The sequence below is a fragment of the Urocitellus parryii genome, chromosome 10 (assembly GCF_045843805.1).
Source record: "Urocitellus parryii isolate mUroPar1 chromosome 10, mUroPar1.hap1, whole genome shotgun sequence".
Lineage (NCBI taxonomy): Eukaryota > Metazoa > Chordata > Mammalia > Rodentia > Sciuridae > Urocitellus > Urocitellus parryii.
In genome coordinates, this window is record NC_135540.1 from 109,282,418 (window position 1) to 109,309,791 (window position 27,374).

Sequence of the window (27,374 nt, forward strand, 5' to 3'; positions counted from 1 at the left end):
AGAAAGAACAATGGCAAGAGAAGAAATGATCATGCGATCATGCGGTGCTGTGTAGATCAAGAATCTAACACTACAGCTTTTTCTCTGAGATGAAAAGCCATTCTAAGGTTTTGTAAAGATATGTGGCACAATCTGATTCATGAGTTAAGAAGAGACTGTGGAAAGACATTTGTGAAGTGGCAGAGAAAGGACTGCAAAAATCTGTTCCTACATAAAAGCAACAAAAGCAATAGCAAAATTATATAATTAACCTTCTCAAAACTATGGAAATGAACAGGAGATTTGCACAATTCAAGGAATAGTTGTGAGAAAACTGGCTGGCTGTCAGTAAGCACATTGATCTTTGTGGTATTTGAATATTCACCACCCCATCCCCTTTTCTGTGATTCCATATCTGACTTAAAAAACAACCGTTTTGGAATTATTCTAATTGTAAAAAAAAAAAAAAAAAAAAAAAAAACAGCAGCAGAGGAACTGCTGGAAGGTAAAGAATGGATTTGGAGATTCCCCCAAAGCTTCATCCTTAAACAACTGCCACTGGTTGACCAGTATGTTCATTCTTATGGAGCTTCGCTTTATCTAAATTGACTCCCTCTATGTGGAAAGCATTCTTCCCAGGATGGTTTTTCAGAAAAAAAAAAAAAAAAAAAGATGTTAGCAGCAATTGTGTAGGGACACATCTGTATACATAAAGACACTAATTGTGGTTATCAAGAACTGGGGGAGAAAAGGTACAAGGAAAAACTGGGGATTGAGATGATAATAAATAGTGTTTTTTTTTTAAATCTCAAACATATTTCTAAAAATCTAAAAATCCACTATCAAGTGCAAGGCTATTTCACATATCTTACGAAAACCCAAGAAAGACTCAATCTTTCAACTTGGTGTGGTCTTGAGGCTCTCTGCCAGAAAGAAGGGAAGGCAAAGGCAGAGTTATAAACTGTGCCCTGTGTTTTGGAGTGTTGAAGGGATCCCCTATACCAAGTCCCAACCCAGAACCTTTAACAAAGGCTGGGAGACTTACTGTTTCAAGTCACTTAAGAAAATCTCTGTTATTATGACCTGGCCATTAAACTACTTGAACAGAGACTCCAATGGCTTCAAGGATAAACAAGAGAGAGTCTTTACAGAAATATTTTTTTGAGGTCATTAAACAAAAAATACCAAAAACCAAAAACCAAAAACAACAACAATAACAGCAATACACATGCATCCTGGAGGATGGGAGATTTCTGATCTTTAGAGTTATCATATTATAATATTTAAAGTTTCAAGTTTTCAACCAAAAAACATAATTCACAGAAAACAAACAAACAAACAAAACAAAACAAAAAACACAAAAAAACAGGATAACATACCTGTATGCTTTATATAAAAAACAAACATGAATCAATGCAAACTGTCCATAGGAAACATTCTAGATAACTTTAATAAGCTTTTCTAAATCTAGTTCATTAAAAAATGAAAGGGAAAAATGTCTGAAGAATAAAATGAAAATATAAAAATGATTTATCACTAAAAAAGAGAGATTATATATATATATATATATATATATATATATATACACACACACACACACACACACACACACACACATATTTCAATAGAAATGGAAATTCTGGATATGAAAATATAAGTATAGAAAAAAGACAGTAGGAGGACATATTAATATTGCTTGAAGAAAAAGTCAACCAATAATCTTATACCCAGAAAAACTATTATTCAAGAATAAAGGAGAAATTAAGACATCCTAGAAAAAGAAATGATAAATGTTGTCACTGCAGTTATGCCCTAAAGAAATACTAAAGATAGTCATTTAGGTTGAAATAAAGACACTAGAGAATAACTTGAGTCCAAATAACATGATAAAAATACTCCTATATGTAATTATATAATAGTATAAATATTTTTTATCAGTGACTTTTTTATATTTCACTTAAAATTGGATACCTAGACTAAGAAATTTACAGTGTCCTGCAGAGCATGGTGACACATGCCTGGAAACCCAGTGTGGCTCCAGAGGCTGAAGCAGCAGGATCTGGAACTTAAAGCCAGCCTCAGCAAAGGCGAGGTGCTAAGCAACTCAGTGAGACCCTGCCTCTAAATAAAATACAAAATAGGGCTGGGTTGTGGCTCAGTGGTTGAGTTTCCCTGAGTTCAATCTCCAGTACAAAACAAAAAAGAAATATATAATGCTGATAATTTTAATAAATTATAAAGATATAATTTATATTACAGAAATTGCATAAATGAGGGATGAATGGAGTGAATGGTAAATGGAGCAAATTTTATTTCTATTAATAAGTTGGTATTAATTTTTTTTGGTACTAGATATTTAACCCAGGGGTGTTTTACTATTGAGCTACATCCCCAGCCCTTTTTGTATTTTATTTTGAGATAGGGTCTTACTAAGTTGCTGAGCTGCTGATGCTGGCTTTGAACTTGATTGTAATCTTTCTGTTTCTTTCTTGTAAGCTGCTTAAATTACAGGTATGCACCACCATGCCTGGAAAATTAGACAATTTAAAAATAAGATTTCATTTTGTAATTCCCAGGGCATTCAATAGTGAAATGATACAAAATATGGTAAAAGAAAAAAAATGGAATTAAAATGATATCCTAGAAATTACCTATGTAACAACAAAGAAAAGGAATGACATAAAAAGATAGCAAAAATAGAAAATAGATTGATAAATAGACGTTTCAATAATAACCTTTGAAATCTTCAATACCACACATTTATTAGTGATGAAACAATTAGAAAATAAATATGAAAATAGGCCTTGAAAAACACTGTAAATCAATCAAACCTTATAGATTTATAGGAATATAGACCACTCCATCAAGGATATTGGAATACATATTCTTCTCAAGTACACATGGAACATTCTCCAGGATAAATTATATATTAGATACGAACTCAAGTTCCATAAATTTAATATTAAAATCATAAAATATATGTTCTTCAATCAGAAAGGATTAAAGTTAGAAATCAAAAACAAAATGAAATTTTAGGAATTAACAAATATGTGTACTTTTACAGTATACTCATGGAACAGTGACTCAAGTAATAAATCATAAGCAGAATTTCAAAATGTCTTGGGATGAATGAAAATTAAGTCACTGCATAGAAAACTTTTCGGATATATCCGTAGGAGTGCCTGGAGTGGAATTTATAGTTCTAAATGCTTATATTAAAGAAAGTGAAACATCTCAGTTCATGAATCAAAATTTGTCATGCTGGAAAACCTAGACAAGGAGAAAACAGAAATAACAAATATTAGAAAGAAAAGCAATGAGATAGAAAGTATAAAACAATAGGAAAATCCAATAAATCAAAATTTGTTTCTTTGACAATATCAACATAACCGACAGACTTTTAGCTAAGTTACCAAGAAAAAAAAAAAGACTTCAAGTCACTAAATCAAAGAGCATAAATACTGCTCTTACTGTAAGTACAATTATGAGCATTTGTAGGATAACAAATTCATTACCTACATAAAGACAAATTCTTAGAAAGACACAGACTCCTAACCTAGCTGAAAAAAAACAAAAAACAAAAAACAAAACAGAAAACTTGAATAGATTTGCACAAATCTATTGAATCTATTGAGATTGAATTAATGACAAAACACTTTCCCACAAAGCAAAACCCAGGCCCAGATGCCTTCACTCATGAATTTAACCAAATATTTGAAGAATTAACACTGATCCTTTACAAACTTTTCTAAAAAACAGAAGTGGAGAGAACACTTCCCAACTCTTTTCATTAGTCCGATTTTACCCCTGTACTACAACTAGCACACAAATCTCAATAAACTGCTGATCAATATCTCTTATGACTAAAGGCAAATGATACATAACAAAATACTACCAAATCACATCTAGCGGCATGCAAAAATTACACCCCAAATCAAGTGGGATTGATTCCAGGGTGCAGAGTTGCTTTACACATGAAAACCAATTGATTTAACATACCATGTTAACAGAATAAAGGGTAAATAAATGGTTCATGGTCATCTAACTAGATGCAGAGAAATTATTAGACAAAATCCAATATACATTCATGATTAAAAAATTCTAAAATGAGGAATTGAAGGTATTCTATTTATAATGAAATTTAAAAAATAGACAAATACATAGAGACACAAACTTAATTAGTAGTTGCCAGACCCTGGGAGATAGAAGAATAAAGAATGACTAGTAATGGATACAATTTGCTCTGGTGGTACAGAGGTCCTAAATTTAGATAATAATGATGTTGCACAACTTTGTGATATGCTAAAATTCCCTGAATGTACATTTTAAAAGGGTGAATTTCGTATTCTGTAGATTTAATTTTGTAAAGAAAAAAACAGTTTGTAGATAAAACTAAAATCTGCAGTAGGAGGGGTAGAATGACCACCAAAGTGGTTTTATTTTATTTTATATTTTTGAAACTTGATGAGTTTGGAAAGTGTAACAGACAGCCATGTGGAGATTTTAGAAGACAATTGGGTATAGATGTCCAGATTTCAGAAGAAAATTCCATAATGAAACTAGAAAATAAAGAGTTCTTGAGTAAGTGAAATAAATCATAAACGAGGTGAGGGTAAATAAAGACTGAAACCTGAGATTTGTGACATTCTAATATTAACAGGTTGAAGGGACAGGAGTGAATGATTCATAGGAGCAACCAGTAAGGTTAGAATAAAATCAATAGATTTTGGTGTACTGTGAAGAAAGTGTCTCTGAGAGGAGTTTTCATTTGTAATGTGCTCTTGTAGCATATACTATGTATGCAGTGTTTATTCATTTGATTTTTGCATAATTTATTTGTAGCAGTGGCTATGTCTACTTTAAATAACTGTGAACTCAGAGTAAAATTTATTTACTGATGTACTCAACAAGGATTTACTAAGAACATACACAATGTCAAGGATCATTTTGTGCTGTGGTTTTGCTTTCCTGAGGAGAAAAAAAAATCTCTGCTTTCATGTAACTTGGCTTTTAGTGGGAGAATATAAACTAATATTATCTTATGGAATTTTCTACAGTAGTAAATATGTCCAATTGAGCTTTCCAATATGGTAGCTGTAGCTATATATGGATTAAATGTGGATAGTGAGAGTTAGGAACTGATTTTTAAATTTTATTTAATAGCTATAAACAGCAAATAGTAAACATGATTAATAAATGGTTACATTTTAAAGTAGAAGGAAAAGGTTGGACCTCATTGAAGAGGTTAAAACAGCAATAACAAGAAACCATGGCTATATTCAATTGTGTTGAAAACTGTACAGCCAATCATGATGAATCAATGGAAACAACAAAACTGGTTAGCGTTTCCAGTGGTAAAAAAAAGAAAATTATCATTCCATCTTAGCACTGATTGTAATATTATAACTTCAATATCTTTCAATCAGTAGACAACCTTCAGCCTTCTTCTCACTTCTCAGTAGCTATTTAGATCTCCTATTTTTTTTTATTGTTGGTCGTTCAAAACATTACATAGTTCTTAATACATCATATTTCACAATTTGATTCAAGTGGGTTATGAACTCCCAATTATACCCCATATACAGATTGCTGAATCACATCAGTTACCCTTCCATTAATTGACAAATTGCCTTTCTAGTGTCTGATGTATTCTGCTGTCTGTCCTATTCTCTACTATCCCCACTCCCCTCCCCTCCCCTCCCCTCCCCTTTTCTCTCTCTACCCCTTCTACTGTAAATCATTTCTTCGATTTGTATTATCTTGTCTTACCCCTCCTTTCCTCTTATATGTCCTTATGTATAACCCTGAGGATCGCCTTCCATTTCCATGCGATTTCCCTTCTCACTCCCATTCCCTCCCACCTCTCATCCCTGTTTAATGTACATCTTCTTCACAAGCTCTTCGTCCCTACCCTGTCCTTGTTTACTCCCCTTATATCAAAGGGGTCATTTGGTATTTGTTTTTTAAAGATTGACTAGCTTCACTTAGCATAATCTGCTCTAATGCCATCCATTTCCCTCCAAATTCTATGATTTTGTCATTTTTTAATGCAGAGTAATACTCCATTGTGTATAAATGCCACATTTTTTTATCCATTCATCTATTGAAGGGCATCTAGGCTGATTCCACAATCTTGCTATCGTGAATTGTTCTGCTATGAACATCGATGTAGCAGTGTCCCTGTAGCATGCTCTTATTAGATCTCCTATTTTTTTTTGATGATGATGATGGAGATCAAACCCAGGGCCTTGTCATGCTGGGTAAGTGCTCTATCACTAAGCCACATTGCCAGACCCTCTTATACTCTATAAGAAAATAAGACTAAAGGTTAGAGACAGGAGTGAGAGAGGTTGGCCATAGAAAGTTATAGTTTCATAATTCATCCAAGGAAAATTCTAAGGATTAATACTATGAATAAAGAACACTATGCTACATTTTCAATATCAAATGCATACATAGGGACCACACATAGGCATCTCAGATCACATGTGGGGATTTGGAGACTCAGATAGTTTCCTTCCCATCTATGTGGTTAGCTTATTTTGGGAAGTGCTATACTAAATGTATTCCTGTGAACATAAATCTAAAAAAAAAAAAAAACCCACAAAAAACAATAAATGAAAGCTTTCCCTTTTTCTTATTAATTCACATAATTATTGAAGATTGGTTAACATACTAAAATTTAATGTCAAGTAAAGAAGTTCATTTTCTTTCTTCTAATATGCAGATGATTTTGTGCTTAGAAACTATTTCATTCAATTGCATATGATTTACATTATAGTTCTACTGGATACCATGTCATTGAAGTGGAGGAGATAGGATTTTTCTAGAGAATGTATTTTCCATTCCTAGAATAACAGAGCTACTCGTTAGATAAAACAACAGATCAACAGCTATTTTTGATGCATGCAGAATTTCTCAGAAATATTTTTATGATTCCATTTCTAACATTGTATATACTATTATAGGTATCTAGAGAAAATAAAGGAAAAATGTGTTTGGGGAAAGGAAAGAAAGGAGATTTGGTGCAAAGAAAATGCATGTATCAAATGTCCATGAATCATTTATGAAAGGCATTATTTTGTTCTTAACAAATGTTATAAATTTTTGTTTGGAAAATTCAATTGCCATTGTATATTACATTGCCCATTCAGTTCAACTATTTTGAGTTCATCAAATATCTTTTTTTGACAAGCTTTTAAAAAGCATATTTTCTACTTATTCTCTTCTTGTCCTTATCAACCATTCACATTCTAATCCTCTTTCATTTGTTTTATTATCTAAAATTGCTTATTTTCAGCCTCTCCAATTCCATAATAGTTCAACAAAAAGGTCTATTTCAATAATATCACTTTTAAAATCTAACAAGGTTTTCCTTTTATTTTATATTTTCCTATTTTATTTTACTTTTTGGCTTTTGTCTTAATAGTTACATTCCTTCCACACAGGAATATACTGTCCTCAGTTTCATTTGATTCAGCTTTCCCACTGTAATAAATGTAATGTAGCATTTCCAACAACATATACAATACTCTCCAATTCATAGTCCTCCAGGGAATCACATTTCCACAAAGATAGTGATGATATTCTCATCACTGTGGCACATTGGGTTTTTGGGTTTTTTTTGACACAACTTCTACCTTTCTTTTTAACCTGATCATTCCCTCTGCTGCCCAGAGTAACCATGTTCATGAGCTAGACATGGCTATTTGTGTGACTTGACCTTTGCTCATAGGGACTTCCCAGACTGGAATATCTTCTGGGCACTTTATTGACCCAGGGGATGTTTACTACCCTTGAAAAACACAAAAGGCTAACAATTACCTAGATGTCTTTCTCCAAGCTGCTTCTCTGAGCATCTATATACTATCTTCTTAGTTATAGCAGATATTGCTGGACTTTATTCTTTAATGATTTTTGCCTGTTATGTTGTGAATTCTTCACAGGCAGAGATTTTTTGTCTCACTTGCTTTTTATCCCCAAAGGTCTAGCTCAAGTGAATCTTGTGGAATAAAAATATTTGTTCTTTCATAGTTTTGCAGAGGATTTTGTAAAGAAGCTTTATTTGTTACTGTATGCTGCCTTACTCAGTGAGGAACAGTTTCTCATGAATTAATTTGAACCTTTCTTGAAATTATTCATATATTGATTTTGGATATCCTTCAGGGACTTTTTCTTCTGTGAAATATCACAGACATTCAGAAAAGTACAGACAATAATATGATTTATTCAGCAACCATGTTCATCAAATGGTAAGGTTTTGCCAAAATTGATTAGAATCAAATTTTTGTCTTGTTATTTCATTGGGAATCTATTACCTAAATTTTCAACCTGCCTTTGTCAATGAAAAGTTTGGGGCTCTGCCTTCACTAATAATTGTCTTTTCCTTATGAGTAGTGACAATTATGCATGACCATTTTCAAAGTTCATGGAATACTTTAGGAGAAGATAGATATTCTATAAGAATTATAATGGAATTTGCTTATTCAAATATATAATAACACCTAATACATGACAAACCATATAGTAAGCACTTGTAACATGAAGATAAGAGGAAATGACACAGTACCTGTCCTGTAAGGACCGTGGATCCTGTTTGAGGAGATGTGACAAACACGAAACAAAAATCAAGTGAAAGATATACTTAGGCATGAATATATTGGCAAGTTCAAAAGAGTTCTATAAAAATAGAGTGTCAAAGATAGAAAATGGGATTAGAATTCTTATATTGGATAGCAGGATAGTGAACCCCTGCTCTAATGAGAAGACATTTAAATTGAGAATTAAAGATGGAGAAGCAATTAACTAATATTTACAAAGAAAAGATAATGGCCAGTGTAAAGGCTCTGAGTCAGGTCTTCCCTAGTGTGATCTGTACAAGAGTGGTCAGGGCTTAAGAGGGCAACTCCTGGCTCCTAAAAGGCAGAATGATCAAGGTTGCTAACCTGACGAGTTTCTTTGTTTACTTTTTTATATACATGTGTACCACAAATCAGAATACAGTAACATATTAGTGGTGCAGTTCCACTATATTCTAAATCAACATGAGAAAAAAAAACATAATCAGAAGATACTACAGACAGACAAATGGGTGTCACAAGACATACACATAGCATAAATTCATATGATGTCATCTCTAAATCCTTCCCCTCCCTTTTCTTGCCTAAAGCCAAATCAAAATCAAAGATTGAACTTTGAAACAGACACAGGTTGTGTTTGAAACAGACAACTTTAAAACAAACCCCCTGGTAGTGAGATTTCTCCTTTCTCAGGCTCTGACAGCTGTAGGATATTCATGATCCCTGATTGCCTTGTTGATATTCCTAGTTCTGAACCTGGATGGTGGGAGACTATCCCTTCCAATGATATATTTTTAGCTGTATATATGATGTCAGTAAACTTTGGAATAATTTCTTTCCTTAAGTTAATGTTGTGTATCTATATTTTGCATCTTTAGATGTTTCTCTTATTCACATCTTCATGGCTAATCTTATTTCTTTCTCCACTTTTTAGCTGACACCTCAAGGTGGCCACTAGGTATTGACAATGCCCTCTCACCCTTTGCTTTCCATTTGGCACATAGTGAATGTTATTCGCATCCTTAGTATCAGCACAGCCACACAATTTTGATCATCTCTCCCATTTAACTTTACTACTCAGACTAAAGAAAATAATTCTGTTGATTATTTTAGGGTGAAAACTCCCTTAACATTTTAATTTATTTTCTCTGGAAAATTTAAAATTAATATCTGTAATGACTAAAGTTTTATTCAATTGTTTACTGAATAAACGCTCTAGCTTGATTGATTTGGTATAAAAAAGATAAAAGAAAAACCCAACTTTGAACTTCATGTTCATAATTTCTTTCTAATCTCATATATAATTTATGTCCAGAACTAGTAACATAATTTGTGAGGTCCAATTCAAAATAAAAACATGAGAACTTTGTTAAAAAATAAAAAGAATTTGAAGAGAGCCAAAGCAGGAAATTAAACCAAACCTGGTACTCTTTTGGACAGTGTTTCTATAGGATAGCACACATTGTGTGCCCAGAAAACTGACTCTGTGCAGGTGTTTGGGGTAGGTGGTAGCTGAGAATAACTTTACAAATATGTATTTTAAAGGGATTCTATAATAAAATTTCACAAATACAGATTTAGGCTTGAAATAGTATATGAAATAAAGTTAAATAAACAGATTTATTGGCATACTAGGTACTTTTGGCAGATGGTATTGTGATGGTTAGAAATACGTAGTTAATAAGAAGCTACATTTAGTTTCATGTTTATCAGTGACAGTGTTGTAATGCTTTGGTTTAGCCTGAGGACTGAGGAGACAGATTGCTGGGTTCTAAAACCTGGCTCTCTCTACTCTACTAAGCTGTGGGTCATTGGGCACATTTGTTAACGTTTGGGTTCATCATTGTACACATGGGTAGAGATGATTACCAAGAATCTATCACATAGCTTTGTCATGCAGATTGTCATGTTTCTAGTCCTATGAAGAATATGTGGTAGGTAGTCAGCAAAGTATTTTAAGAATTGATTTTAGTTTTTTAAATTTTTGTTTGACTCAACATCACAGATAAAATTTGGTCTCTAAATGGCTGTAGATTTCAGTACAATATGAAAAATATTTTCTAATATTGTTTGCATGAAATTACAAGTTCAACAGAAGATGAGGCATTCGGTTTCTGATGGTAGAAATGAACAATGCAGCTTTCCTTCATACAAGAAAAATGAAAGGTTTTTTGTTTTAAGTTCTTTCTTTGAACATTTTCCCTTTGTTATTTGGCTTTATTTAAAATCAAAGATCTAAATCCTCTGATTAATTGAGCAATTCAGTTAATTTTGTTACAGTTAATAAGTTACATAATTTTAGAATCGAATGCAATTCAATACAGCATTTCAGGCAGTCTTAAATACATTTTATGGTAAACTTGTTTGGAAGTAATCCATTGTGATTAATGAAAGTTATTTGCTTTTATTTTATATTACTGAATAATACAGCTTTTTATATTAATATGAATTATGTTATGATTAACAGTTTGTTTTGTGCTTTATGGAAAAAAAATAATGATTTACAAAGTGTAAATCTTACCATCATGAAATGACAGTTGATATATTTAAAGATCAAATTTAGAAATATGTCAAATAATAGCATTTTTTATTCTCAGTACCACTAGTATATTTATTTTAACTAATTTACTTCAGTGGTTGCCAAGAAGCTCTTCATACAGAGCAATATAATTTTAAAAAGGAAAGTTCTAGTTAAGTATATTTTCTCAGTAAGAATGTCAGATTACTTCTAGGTATAGCTTTTTATTGGTTGTGAAAATTGAAGAGAAATTAAAAAGTAGTTATTCTTAAATTTACCACCTGTCTTTCTAACCATATCATGCTGTACTTGACTCCTTCTCTCTGCTATTGTTGTCACTATATAAAATCTGTATTCAATCTCTTTTTCCTATATTAGACAGTATTACTGAAGTCTTCACTAATATCTACGTGACCAGTTTTGGCCCTGTCTCAGATACAGATATGGTGAGTTTTTTTTTTTATTAAATAGTATTTTTTCTTTACATGGTGGGTAGGGCCGGGTAATTTAGGATAGAAAGTGTTTTATTATTATATAATTATATATTTGTCCCAAGTCCATGTAGTTTGTCCCAAAACACAGAGAGATAAGGGTATTAATTGTTGGTACTATGGAGCACAGTATCAGCTTGAATGTTCAGATTAGCGATCTCTCTCTCTCTCTCTCTCTCTTTCTCTCTCTCTCTCTCTCTCTCTCTCTCTCTCTATATATATATATATATATATATATATATATATATATATATATATTATTTTCAAAGTTTGTCCACCTAGATACTGTGTGGTAAACAATTACTTTTTTAAAAAATCATATTCCTGAGAATAGTTTTCTACTATGAAGGCAAGTGCTTGCAGTTTTGTGAGTCTGTACAACTTCACAGAAAATTGCTTCTTAGAGGATGTGATCATAGTCAGTGATATACAAGAAAAACTTGCAGTGGGCACTGAGCTAGGTGAGTGCCTGTCATACAATCTACATACGTAGTAGGCACATGTAAATCAATCCAGAAGAAACTAGAAGTTGCTATTCTTGGAGTCTATGTTACTGGCCTTTACTTATTTTTCTTTATAATAAAATTGATAGGGGGGGACTTTGGTCTAGAGTGTTAGAAACTCGTGAACTAGGGATCACTCAAGATAACTTACCAATTATGGATGAAATTTCAATAACCAGTTTGCCATTTCTACTGTTACCTATAGTGCTATTTAACAGAAATTTTGTTGAAATAATATTTCGTTCGTTAGTACCTTGTTGTTAGATTGTGCTACATCCCATGGCTGGCACCTGCTTGCCTTTGCATTCCCCTGATGCACCTGTCTCTTGTTCTATGCTTCTCCCTGGCAAGCTTGTGGCTCACAAATTTATTCACACCTCTGGGATCCTTCACTGTGGGGCCCAATGCTTCTTTAGGAACCATTTTTTCCTTATGATCCAGGGATTGAGAATGAAAGGAGATGTCCTTGTCACTTTTTAACCCAGCCATCACCCACTGTATCATTTCTCCCCAATTTCTGCCCTCTCTCTGATAACTGAGGGGGAAAGTTGACAAGTTTGAGTATTTTCCATCTAGATAAAGGAAAAAAAAGTGGAAGATTTTCCTTTTTGTTTTCTTTTGTGCAGATACTCATAAATATTATTAGTCAATTTATCAGAAATTCCTGCCTTTCCATTAGAAAGCAGAAAAGCCACTTTTATCATTAAAAAATTTGCTTCTTCCATCAGAATCACTCACTATCTGATGTCACAATTCTTTTCTTAAATGGAGCTCTGTGGCTGAAATGTGAGGTGCTATTGGTAGAGGGGTGATCCTCACTTTTGAGGAGGTGGAGGATAACAAACACTGTCAGGTATTTGAAATTGTTCCAAATTTAGGATGTGAAGATTTAAGCTCCCCCACACACCCTCTTACCATAGTTCTGGGTCTTTGGCACTCTTCTGAAACACCAGGGAAAAAACCTAAACCAACAAAACCCTGTTCAACATGACCTTCCCCTCTCTGTTGCCTTATTTTACATTTTGACTTGAGAATTTTTTCCCTTTTTAAAAAAATTTTCCATGCTTGTCAAGTGCTCTGTTACTGAGCTACACACCTGGCCCCTGACTTGAAATATTAATCTGCACTTTTCCATAGGTCAGTTTAAGTGGATAGGACCTTGGAATGATGACAAAGACATATTAAGCAACCACATGTATTCCAAATTTTATTGGTTGGCTATAAATTAATCTTATAAATGCTTCCAAATATTAAAGATACAGTGAGTATAAACAGCTAATCTCCAGGTAGAATCAAGTGTGAAGATTCAAAGTTTTATCAAATACTACATTGAAAAATTATCAGAATATTATATAAATATGACACTTATGTGGTTAATTTTGGTGTCTCATTGTTAGCTAAAACAGAAAGGCAGATGATAAAATATCTTAAAATATCAGTTAAGTTTACAGTTTTGTAGATTTTTGTGTGTGTTGTGAATATTACTGGTAACAGTTACTGCATTGATTATTTTTTATTCACAAAGTGAATAATTTTACCTAAAATATAAACAAATAAACATATACACATCTAACAAGACATGTTTGGTATTTAAGGATTTTAGAAAAATTCAGATCACATATTTTTGGCAAAAGGAATAGAAACATTTTTCCCTATTATAAGTGATAATGCATTAGACTAATCCTCTAACTTTCTTTGTTTTGATCTTATTTTGGAACCACAAATACACATTTGAAGATTTATAGCTGGTGTTAGGTATGGTATTATTGGCAGCAGAACAAACTTAAAGTAACTTCTTATATGAATTTAATTCAAGATACTTTGATCTCATCAGTGTATTGAACCCTAAACTTTAAAAAATCTTAATAGGCTCATAATGCACTTCATCATTTTGGGGTCCTTACAACAAATATAAATATAGTAAGCATTTCAGTATGCTCACTCTCCTAATTATATATTAATTAAGTTGAGTGGAATGGCAGTTGATCACATTAAAATAAATTGTTTTGATTTTTTTTTAGTTTTCTTTGTATATTTTGGAATACATATATTGGAGTGCAAGCAGTGTATATGTGTGTGGTGTGTGTGTGTGTGTGTGTGTGTGTGTGTGTGTGTACCTATATAAGGAAATATTCTTCAAAATGAAATACATATTCAAAATCAACCTAGTTCTTAAAAGGTTTGAAGGCCCTAGACATTTCCCCTAATGATACATTTCCCTTTCTTTGTGATACAAGAGTTCTATCTGCTGTGAAACCCTCCTGTAAAATTTCTTTGGTCATGTCAGATTTCCTACTTCATTTCCATCTTTGTTCACCTTGTTTTCTCTGTTTTACCAATAATGGTTTTGGAGCAAGATGCTCTCAAAAGCACAAATGGGTATGGACTTTATCATTAGGGCCCATGTAGAGGATAGAATCTACAACAGGAATTTGAACAGAGAAAATCCAAAATAAAGAATCATTAACTAGTAACAGATGGTTAAATGTGAAAAGATTAAAAGAAGACTCAATAAAAGAAGAAATAGCCAGGTGTGGTGGCACATTCACTTAATCCCAGTAATTTGTGTCACTGAGGGAGGAGAGTTTCAAGGTTCCAGCCCACCCTGGGCAATTTAGTGAGACTGAATCTCAAAATAAATTTTAAAATGTTGGAAATGTAACTTGGTGATAAAGTGCCCCTGAATTCAATCCCTATTACCACAAAAAGTAAAAATAAATGAATAAGAAGCAATACAGAATTACAAAATACATAAGCAGCATCCACTTCTGGGTTGCAGCATCATGAATCAAGGTTTGAACAAGGTTCTTGGGAGAGAGCAATTTCCCCCAAGGCCAGTGAATTTGGTCCAGAGGGTACCACAGTAACAGGAATGTGCAGCTGCTGTTGGTGAGGAGTGTGAGCATACCTGCTGAATCAGGTCTCTAGGAATACCCTGCCTAGTGACTAAAACTCAAAGCATGCCAATTCTTTGCAATTGTGCAAATAGAGTGGACCTGACCCAAGAAGAGAACTAGAAAGAGAAGCACCCTTCCCTTGATATGATGATGGAATAACCCTTCAGCAACCTTCTGTTGACAAAGCTGGACATTGCATGTGCTGGCAAAGGAGTAATGTTGACAGATTCAACTCCTGTATCACAAAGAAAGGTAAAGGAGAGTGGATTTGGAGTTGTGAGGCAAATATGCAGGATCATTGGTATATGTAATTATGTGTAATGTAGGGAGGATGCAGAGTGAGGACCAGGAGATAATTTGGTTACTTAATAGCTTCTATTTGATATTGTCTAAATCTAGAGAAGAAAGTTGAAACTGGGGAAGATGAATGAGGAAAAACATATCTACACCAAGGAACACACATACATACAGGCTTGCACTCACATACTTGCAATGTAAGTCTACTAGGGAAGATGGAACTTGATTTAAACTTTTTACAAAGATAAATGACTTTCATTATGACCAAAAGAATTGCTTTTAATCTTGATTATACTTTTTCAGGAAAGTAAGATAAATAATAAGTAAAAGTTTGAATTGGTTCAGTATAGACTGTTGCCTGTGACAATCTAAATAGAAATATGATCCTGATGGGAAGTGAAATCACACCTGTATTATTACTTACAAGTGAAAGAGAATATGGAGGTATCTAACTAATGCCTTATAGAAGCAAGATGTTAATGAGGAAAAAAAAAGGATACATTTAAGCTCACTTCTAATTGCTTAGTTGATACATTCTTGTTTCTGTGCAGTGTACTCTCACTTCTGTGCACTTTTATTTCTGTTCAGTAGCAAAATCTACACCCCTAACTTCTCCTGTTCAGGTCAGTGATGCAAATTTGTTGTGGCATTAGCCTGAGAGGAAAAAGCAGTGTAGCAAAAAGAATTAAGAAACAAAGGAACGCGCATGCACACACACACACACACACACACACACGGATATTTCAGAATCATTAAGGAGTGTAATTGTCCAAAGAAAGTTGTAGATCTAAATTATAATTAAAGATTCTAATTACAGTGTCTGCAATTAAGTTAAAAATCTTTTATTTTAACATTTTAAAAATTCATGAGTAAGAAGGTAATTAAATGTTGGAATGCACTAGTAGCTGACAACTGACAAAGTTTATAGTAGGCGTCTGCATTATAGCAATTTCTAACTAACTCCTTTTTTTGTTTTTTTTTCCTCTTCTGGTTTTTATATAGGATGTACTTTCCTATATTGGGGATTATTTTTATATTGGGTATGTGCATATTCTTCAGGAGTAATTGGTACAGCAAGCAATTATTATACCTCAGCCCAAATGGTTGACTGTTGCTAAGTGTTAGGGTTAGAGCATGAACAGTGGAAACTGCAAAGAAATATTGAAACTGCTGATCCAGGGTTTATTTTTAAGCTCTTAAGAAACAGTCAGTCAAGTAAGTGTGACTTTGGTTTATTGATTATATTGATTCACTAGGTTAATACTTTTCTTCCTCTGTAAACATAGAATTATCTCTTAGCATGCTCAGAAACCATTGGGATGTTGCATAGTTCAGTAGTTAATATCATAGAGAGCTGGAGAATTATTAGATGTTAATATCTGGTTGACACTGGATTCATCTGTTACACTTTATCAGAGATTGTCATTTGTAAATATCATCACTTAATGAAACATGCTACAAACATGGCCAACACTGTATGTGAGAAGTAAAGTAATAAGGTTTACCCATTTTAAAATTAGCACATTGAAGTCTATTACTGGATGGTTATTAGTATTTATGGAAGGTTAGGAATTAGACTTAAAGAATATTCATGCACTCAGCAAATATTAGAAAATTTAAAAAAATATTTCTCAAAATGTAATTTGTATACACCTGCATTGAAGTATGTATTAAATTGGATGTTTCTGGGATCATTATAAGATCTATGGACTCATAATTGCAAATTGTGGGCATGATAGTCTACATTTTAATCATTTAAGCATTGACTTTATTTCAAGTGAAGAAAAAAATCTAGTATAAGATCATTGGGGGATTTGGTGGAAGCTCGAGGGCATGTATAGACTTTCTGCAATCCCATAATGTATAAACAAGCCAGAAAGTTGTTGTTGTTCATATAAGAGAGAATTATGGACTGGATCAGGGTAGTGGTACAGAAGACATAAAGACCCCAAATGATTTAAAAGATCTGTCTGTTGTTTAGTTGACAAAACTTGGTGATCTTTTGGTTACAAGGGTTGGTAGAAATACAGAATGAGGGCATGAGTGATTGGGCTGATGATGGTACCATTCACATTGACATGGGATACAGAAGTCAAATATTTGTTTACTTTTGCTTTGCTGCTTAGGGGATGGATTTTTGGGTTCTTGGACATAATGAACTAAGCTCTATTTAGTCAGAGTGTCAAGATAGCAGGGTCGATCTGGAGTTCAGAAGAGGGGTTTCAAATGGTTGGAAGCCATTTGATGGTTGTTGAAATTAAGTATACATTAAATTGTAGAAGGAAAGAGAATTGAGTGGAATTGGCCCTATGCTTTTGTAGATACTCTAGAATGCCAGTATTTAAACAACATAAAAAATATTTAAAAGATTGCAGAGGACACTATGAGAGAGAAATAGTGAGAGTCTCACAAAATGAAGTGTGGCTTCCTTCATGGAACTAGACTGCACTTTTGATCCTTAACAAAAGTCAGAGACCACCATACTTCATTCCTTATCAGATGCAACGATGAGTCTGATACTTGTATCACAATTCTTTACCAAAATTGGATTCTGTACACTGAAGGTCATATGGCTTATTTGATAATACATGAACCTGCAATATTTGCCCACAGTTAAACCTTGCCTGGGAAATGGGGTAACAGTTTCAGGAAAGAGGCAGGTTAAAGAGTCTAACATTATTTATTACCTTTCTAGGGGAAAAAGGATTGTGGAGACTTAGTGCATCCATTCTTAGCTCTCTTGGTCTCCTAAGGACAGAGTAGAATTCCCAAACCCTCCCTGTACTTTTGCATAAACTACATGAAAAACAACTATGATTTATGGAAATAAAAGTTGCAGAAATTGTTCTTTTCTGAGTTGCAAGTCTGGAGCCTATCTTGGGTCAATAATGGATTTTATATTGTTGTTACTCTCATATATTGTCCAGGAGACCTCACTCCATATAGATAGTTGACAGGCAGGGGAAAGGCTAAGACCCCATAATTCCTCCACAGGAGGAGGAACAATCTAATCTCATCATGGTTGCTGAAACACCAGGAAAGTGTGGTTTGGGAATGTCAATACAGGAGAGCATTGCAAAAGCAGGGAGAAAATAACCATGTCCTATATTATGGTAAAGCCAAGAAAAATGTTTAAATGTGTCAATAGATTAAGAACAAGGAGGTGTTTGCTGGTGGTGGTAAAAGCAACCAGATTGCAGTGGGTGGAGGTATGTGGGAGGTGAGGAAGTGGAGAAAGTGTGGAGGCAGCATTTTTAAGCAGCATGGTTGAGGAAAGGAGGGGAGACAGAGGGCAACAATTATAAGGCATTATAACTCTCAATGAGGCTTTTATTTTTAAAGATTGCATTGAACTTCTCACTGTTCTCTAAACAGGCCATTATCCTTAACAGCTCTGGCCTTGTATGTGTTTTCCCCATTGCTGTTGTACTTCCCTCCCTCCTTCACCAACTGGAGATCTTTTTTGTATTCATGGCCAAGCTCAAATTTTATTTTCTCTAATGTCTTTTTAGGTGACTCCAAATAGTCAAAACTTCTTTTCCTAATGTTCCACTTCACAATGATTCTGCTCTTTATGACGTTGCACACTGGATTATAAAAATCTTTACATGTCTTTTTTGTTTTCCTGAGATCTGGTCTCCTAGAAGACATGACTATATTTGTCTATTTCAACAAGACTTTACACACACACACACACACACACACACACACACACACACATACAGTCACAGTGTTGGGAGCTGAAATATCTAAGTATAACCAGGACTTGCCCTAAGGTTGTTCCTAGTATAGTGGGCGACAGCTAAGAAAAATCATTAATTTTAAAACAGTGTGATAAGTCCTTTATTGAAGCATATATGGATGAATATGGTAGCTGAGGGAATGTGGGCAGAAGATCTAGACATTGCAAATATTTCTAGGGAAAAAAATAGATAGCTGAGGAGGACAAACAGAAAGGGCTTGCTAAGTTTGATGAAATATAAAAAAGTTCATGGATGTTCTCAGGAATATTGTGGGAGAGGGGGCTAGAAAAGTACTCAGAGTCCCTGTATTAAGGGTGTTACAGCTAATTGCCCCTATAAGACATTCACATATGCACAAATAAAACTTTAAAACAGATTTTTTATCAGGTAATTTCTTGTTGCACAGCTTTTTTGACATATTTACATCTTTCAACTATAACTATTAAACCAAATGAAAACTTACTGTGAATAGTTTAATACACTACAAAGACACAGCATGCAAACACACACACACACACACACACACACACACACACGACATTTCATACCTGTGAATGGAAGAATTAGGGTATGATATGCAAGTGGCTATTTGCCATTAAACATCTGAAAGCTTTTCTGCTGACTGTGTTTGCTGATGCCTTTTATCCCTGTGTCCCAATAAGGACCTTGTTGCTGTGAATCCTTGTTACTATGTTTAATTTCTGATGGCTTTCCTCATGTGTTCACCAATGAGGAAGGTGGTCATTGCCCTTGTTCTCAGTGTGGAGTAGAAGTTGGCCAGAAGTAGGGAGCTATTAGAGAAGAGTAGAGAAGAGTAATTCCAGCAGAGATCGGTGAGTGTGCATATCATATTGCTATATCGGGGGAGAAGAGAGAGAGAGAGAGAGAGAGAGAGAGAGAGAGAGAGAGAGAGAGAGAGAGCGAGCTGGAGAGTTATGTTCATGTAGGTCCTTGAAGACAGTGAAGTGTTTGCACTGTATTCCAAAGGCTTTAGAAATTCAACTTGACCAAATTTAACCACACTGTTATTTGGAATGACCTTTCCCACATCATGACAATATCCTAGTGTTTTCCACAGCTCATAAAGTGTCCAGTCCAGTGCATGCTATGCACCATTCCCTTCAGTCCTGTACACCTTCTCACCTTTTCGCAGCCTGATTTACAGCTGAGGGATGTACCATGTGGGCTGGGCAGTGATCTACTCCTCCTTTCCTCTTTGTGTTCTCCAGAGTCAAGGCAAGGATGAGGGAGATTAGAAAAACGGGTCAAATATCCCTTTACTTATCTGGTTTGGTTAGTAAATCTCTCTCAACAATTAGGGCCACTTGTATTGTAGATAAATGGTTTAGAGATGCTGTCCCTTCATAAGGCACACTTGTGTTTCCCCAGGGGGATCTCATTATGTAGTCATTCATAACATGGCTACCTTGTCTCTGTTGGTGTTCTCTTGTGGCATCCTACTCAGTTGCTGCCCTGCACCCTACTTTATGACTATTAGCTGTTGGATGTCCCTATTTTGTTGTGCTACACTTTTGTTAGATATGAGAGGAGGGAGGAGGATCATTTGAAGGTGATTTATTTCAGGCTACCTTCTTTGATGTCCAAATTGTTTCTAAAACCTTTACATATGTTACCTTATCTCTTCCTTATAAGAGTCCTAGCAGGTAGGTTTTATTTTTTTTCACCATTTTTTAAAATAAGTCAGTTGACATAAGGAGAGATTAAATAACCTGCTCAAGGTCAGGAGCCCTGATCTACCTAATGTAAGAGACTGCTCTTGCATCAATTTCATATAAATTAATTTATTAGCATTTTATCCTTTGATCTTGTATGTAAGTTAGTTTTAATTATGAAAAGTTTTTTCTTAATGCATGTATTTAAGGTGTACAACATGATGCTTTGGTATACCTGGTGGAGTAGTTATTATAGTCAAGAAAGTTAACATATACAATAACTCAAATAGTTACTTTGAACCTTTCCATTCTTTCCTTCTCTCTCTTCCTTCCTTCCTTCCTTCTTTCTTTCATAGTAAGATCACCTAAAATCTATTCTCTTACGTAACTTCATAACAGCAAAAAATTAGAACTACAGTCCTCATGTACTACCTTCTATCTCTAAATTTATTTATTCTACTTATCTCCAACTTTTTATCCTTTGTCTTGTAGCCTCTCTCTCTCTGCCTGTAGTTACAGTTTCATTTCCTGTTTCCATGTACTAGTTTTTTTTTTTCTTTTTATAAAGATTCCCCATATAGGTGAGATCATGCACTACTTTTCTTTCCAAGTGTGGCTTATATCACTTAGTGTAGTGTCCTCCAGATTCATCCAGGTTGTCACAAATGGCAGTATTCCACATGTATATACACATACATATATATACATATACACAATTTTATATTTTATGCATATATATATATGTAAACAATTTTTTTTATTCATTCATCTATCAATGGAAACTTATGTCATTTCCGTGTCTTGGTTATTTTATGCTGCAGTGAACATGGAGTACAAATGTCTCTCTAAGGTGCTGAATTTGTTTCAGTGGATTCCCAGCAGAATTATCGCTGGAACATGTGATAGGTCTGTTTTTATTTTTATTTTTTGGGAACCTCCATACTATTTTCCACAATGGCTGCAATGATTTCCATTCTTCCTACAGTGTGCAAGTGTTCCCTTTAACCCATATCCTTGCCAACATTTACCTATTGTCTTTTTTATAATAGCCATCTTAATAGATATGTGATTATTATCTCTTTGTAGTTTTTTATGTATTTTCTGATGAATGGTGGTAGTGAACAGCTTTCATATGCCTTTAGGCCATTTTAGGTTATATTTGGAAAAGTGTCTATTCAGTTACTTTACCTTTTTTTTAACATTTGTTTGATTTTTTCTATTGAGTTGTGTTTCTCCTAATTCATAGGCTGTCTTCATTGTGTTGTTTCCTTTGCTGTGAAAAGGGCTTTAGTTTGATGTAGTCTGAATTGTTTAATTTTGCTTTCATTATCTAGGTTATTGGTAATTGGGTACATGAGTATTTGGTATACAAAAAAGAAAAAAAAAATCATTGCCAAGACCAATGTTGAGAAGCTTTTCCTCTAATTTTCCTCTAGGAATAGAGTTTCAGGACTTTTTGGAGGTCCTCAATCCATTTTGTGTTGATTTTTGCATATGATGGAAGAAAAAGGTCCAATTTCAATTTTTTTTTTGCATGTGAATATCCAGTTTTTCCAATTCCACTAATTGAAGAGTATACTTTTAAGGGATTCTAAAATCCCAGTCTCAATCCTGCAACTTAATTCTTTCTGTAATATTTCATTACTAATGATTAGTATCCATTTATTCATCTATGATGGAAGGTAATTTTACTTTTGTGTCCTACCTTTAGAGGTTGTTTCTTTGATATAGTATAGTGAAAAGATCCTGATGTTTGCAAGCACAGGGTTTAAGTTTAAATTTGGCTTTTTTTAAAAAAAATGAATATTGCTTTGGAATTCTTGCCTGTGAAGTGGAAATAATTTTGCATGTTTAATAAAGTTGATATAAATTTTAAATAGCATAAATTAATCAAAGTGAATTGCTACATTACATAATAATTAATTACTTTGAATACTTTTATTAAATATATTTTAGTAACATGCTATTAGAATCTGAATCTTTAGTATCAATTTCTAATTTACTAGTGAAATTTGCCTGGCCACTAATTTCATAAGGAAAGCCCAAATATGTAGTAAATGTGTTGTTTCATGATTTCTGTTTGTGTGAGCCTCTTTGAATATTAGGGCTTTATGATTTTGTACTAATTGGTTTTATTGGCATTCTGCTGATCTGTTGTTCTTAAGTGCCCCACTTCTTTGCAATTTTTGCAACACTAATACTATGCTAAATGTGTTGTCTAGCTCCCTTTAAGTGCCAAATGAAGTCTTTGAGGTTTACTATTCTTGTATATTCCAAGGGTGTTGTTTACTTAATTGCTGCATACCTGCTTTATGAACCACATTTTTCTTCATTATAGAAGAAGCACACAGATTGGAATTCACTCAGGGGAGACTAGCCTTTATTAGCAAAAGGGGAATAATAAAATACATTTTGGTGCTTTTAAATACATATAGTAAATCAAAGTAAATAAGGGATCACTCCAAGATCAGTCCTGCAATTTGATTGTGTTTTAGGGAGTAGATATAATTCTTTAGAAATTGTCTATATGTATTGACTTCTAATTAATGAAGACAGACACTAAAGAGTATGCTGTCTGCACTAAGTAAATATGTCCTTGAAATCATATTTATTTACCAGGAAATGAAAAAGAGACTTTATGATTTGCTTGTTTGCAGGAAAAATTATGGAAACAACACTGAGGGATTTTACTGTATAAATGTAGTTTTTTTTGGTGGTGGTGAAACCATTGGACTTGAAAATGCATACTTGTTTGGGTTGTGCTCCTACTGATCTTGGAAACAGGAAATTTACTACATTTATCTATGACCACATCTATCAAAGAAGAAGTTGTATTAAATTTCCTATAAGAAATTTTTCAAATCTTGAATATGGATCTTTCAACTCTTTGTTTTCATCCATCAATCATTCTTATTTTTCCTGTATGTACTCTGTAGGAGAAATGTATGCAAATATGTCCTTATTTTTTTGATGTTATTGTTTCTTACTAAATTTATACTTAAGTTGTCTTTGTATTCAGTGACAAATTATGTAATTAATGTTATTATTTATTTATTTTAGAATCTCCATTTATAAAAAAAACTTGCTGTGTTGTACTTTTTGGTAATTTTCTAGTAAAGCACAAATCAAGTCATTATTGTATTAGCATATACGTATAGAAAACCTAAAGTTAATTTTAAGAAAACTTCAAGAATATTCCTTTCAAATACTGAGAAAAAGTATTTTAAATCTCATTTCAACTTTTATAATATTTTGTAATTAATTTACTTAAATGTGCTTTCTTATTTTTAAGCGTTTCAAATATCTGGTTATAAATTCATATTATTTTATACTTGTTATAATGACTGTGATAACTGAAATATAGGGGAATTCAAATTTAAATTCACATCTTTGCCAATGGTTACTGAATTGTGATTCTCATTTTTTTTAGTCATTCACCAATCTTAGATATTTGTCTTCATGTTCTGTATGTTTAGCTTTTTAAAATACCTTGCTATTTGCAATAACAACATACTATTATTATCCAATACTTAAAATTAATATTATCTGTATTATAATAGATGCAAAGCCCTAATTTAATACTGTCATTTCAAATTTGGTTTTATAGAAATGTTTAGTGTTGATTAGTTCATCATTCTTCATGTGGCTAATGAAGACCCACAATGGGCATAGATGTGCTCTTTCTCATGTTTTCTACTCATGCTGTGTAATTATTATTTTATTCCATGGCATCTTCATAGTAATGTTCTGAAGCCTTTTTCCCATTTTAATTAGAGTCAATCTAATCCCAAGCAAGTATTATAAATACACCTAACTGGGCATAGTCACAGTCCATTGAGAGCAAATGAATGAAGTCTCTCAATCATTCCAGTATTGCCCCCACATTCCATAGGATTCCTTAAAGTATGACCTGAATTTACTACTAAACAGAGTGAGAATGCTAATATCATGTTATTTTATCAAATATATAGTATATTATATGTTATCATTTTGCAAAGCTTCATTTACTTCTTCTATTTAGAAAAAAAAATGCTGATAAAAATTAAAATTCTAATTGTTTCTTCCTACACTTAAATGAGTGTACATATCCATTTTGTGAACCACTGGTCTAAACTGATTATCCTACTCCTTCATAAAATCTTGCTCTTCATATTGGTATAATGTAGTTTATTATATTTACTAATTTAAAACCTGCTTGCCTCCATATTATTAGACTCATGGGATTTTCATTGAAGTTTCAGAGGTTCTCAGACTACCAACATCTTACTTTTCTCTAACAGAGGCCTGGTGTGCTAAGTTGCCAACATGGAATTCTGGCTCTGTTTCTTCACCTTTCCTTATCTACACCTTTTTCATTTAACTTTTGTGTTAGTCAGTTTTTCATCACTGTGACTGAAATACCTGACAAGAACAACTCAGGGAAGGAAAGGTGTCTTTTGTTTTTGTTTTTTTTGTTTTTTGGCTCATGGTTTCCGAAGTTCAATCCATGTTTGACTGGCCATGACAAAAAAAAACCATCATGGCAAAGATAAACTTCTCAGCTCATGGCAGTTCAGGAGAGAGATGGGTGGAGTGAGAGGGGGATTAGATAAACCTAAGATAAACCCTTCCAGGGCACATCCCCAGTGATCTACTTCCTCCAACTAGATCCCACTTTGCAGACATCCATCCTGCTCTCAGTGGATTGATTAATCTGTCAAATGGTTGAGGATGGACCCATGATGAAGTCAGAACCCCTGTGATCCAATTATTGCCTTAAAGTCCCACCTCTGAACCTTACTGTATTGATAACCATCCTTTCAACACATGAACTTTCGGGGATTTTGCATAACCAGACCATAAGAACTCTGTAATGCCTCCCACTGTGGATGGGGTCACCTCCTATACCATCTGTCAACCAGTTCAGACATGTTAGATAGATACTCTAGCCAATGATATAGTAAGAAATATTTCACATGCAATGCCCTGAAATTGGCTTGTACATTTGGGTTTTCTCTTTTGTACTCCTGCCACTGATATTAGAAAGAGGAGCTAAGGGTAGTTCAGTGGTCCCTGGAGGAGAAAAGAAACACTGAGTCAAGCTGAATTGTCCAGGTAGCCCAAATCAGCCAATAGCCTTCTATTCCACAGATGCATGAACAAATCCAGCCAAGATCAAACAGAGTCCAGGTCAGATCTGTCAATATTAGCCTCATGACTTCTGGGCTCATAATGAATACTTGTTACTTTAAGCTACTGAATTTTCTTTTTATTACAGCAACATTTAACTGATATTAGCAGGTTTCTAGATTTTTATTGCTTGAACTCTCCAATCTCTCTTATTGGGATTTACAAATTTAGGAAAGGGAGAGAGTACTTTACCAACTGCAACCTGCACTCTTTTTGCTCCTGCACTCATTGCATTCTGGCCTCTACACTCTCCAGTCCTAAGCTTTCATCATCTTTCTTTAGTCTTCGTCATTGATGATCTTCCAAAATTTTCTTTGCGTTTAATATGTCTCCTGTAATTTGTGTGTATGCTCAGTGTTTCATTTTATTGTTCTTCCTTAATTTTCCTGAATCCTCCTCTTATTTATTTTAATCCTATAACTATGCAAAATATAAATATTATCTCTTCTATTTCCTTCATTTTAATTGTCATCACTAAATAATATAGCCTGGGAATATGGAATACACTTGGAAATAATGAAAAAAAAAAACCCTCACAGTTCACAATGTCTCCAAGAGTAGAAAAAGAAAAGCCATATGGGAATTATTAAATACCTTCAACTGAATAATATTAAAAATTTTATTAATTCAAACTTTTATGATTTTGTAATCATGATTTTGGCATTGATTTTGGAATAGAAAAAATGTAAAAAATAGAAACCAGAAGCAGATTATGATATTTAGTATATTGATATGATAATTCATATTGAGTTATGTGTTCCTTCAGAAATGTTTATATATGGAATATATAAAGTATTTCCTTAACTCTATAAGAAAAAGTCAGACACCTTCAAAGGAAAGTGAGTAAATGAAATGAACAGACAATTCATAAAAGAGAAAAGTAGAATTTTTAATAAACATGAAAGTGTGTTAAATTTCATAGCAGAGTAAAGCACATGATAACACCAGGAACTTTTACACTGAGCATAATGGCTGAGTGAAAATAGTCTTTATCTATACCAAGTTATAGAGAAACAAAGCTTTTACATTGTTAGTGAAAATATAAATCTACCTACCTCCAAGGAGGATTTCAATTTGATAACATCTAGTTACTTTAAAGGTGCATGTATAATAAACTTCAGCAATTCTACTAGTAGATTTAGTGTAGGACAGTGGTCAGCCTTGTTGCTGCTTGAACTCTGATTTTCCTTACTGGCTTTTGCAAATTCAGGAATAAGGAGAGTACTTTACTCTTCATCCACTTATACCCTGTTTGCTCCTCAACTCATTACATTCTGGCTTCTGCACAACTCTAGTCCTGAGCTTTCAATAGCCTTCAGCATTCTTGACTTTGTCAGTTGGTTATTTTTTAAACAGTTTTATTGGAACTTGGCCATGCTGACTCACTGTGGGCCTGTTGTCTGGTTGCTTCACACTAGAATAGCAGAATTGAATAGTTGTGATACTGACCACAGGCCCACAGATCCTAAAACGTTTATTAACTAGCTACTTATGGAAAAAGTTTGCTGCTCTGGTCTAGAGTAAG

General features: G+C 33.6%; 1 protein-coding gene across 3 annotated transcripts in view; it reads left to right on the forward strand.

Moving 5' to 3' along the window:
- Positions 1-27,374, forward strand: part of Gabra2 (gamma-aminobutyric acid type A receptor subunit alpha2) — a 133,833-nt gene that overhangs the window by 50,326 nt on the left and 56,133 nt on the right. For 2 of the 3 annotated variants that reach the window (XM_026386214.1, XM_077803372.1), the window contains exon 3: positions 11,455-11,522. The exons of the other annotated variant lie outside the window; for it this stretch is intronic. In XM_026386214.1, the coding sequence (XP_026241999.1) occupies positions 11,455-11,522 (68 nt within the window). The remainder of the gene's footprint in view (positions 1-11,454; positions 11,523-27,374) is intronic. 3 annotated transcript variants of the gene reach the window in all.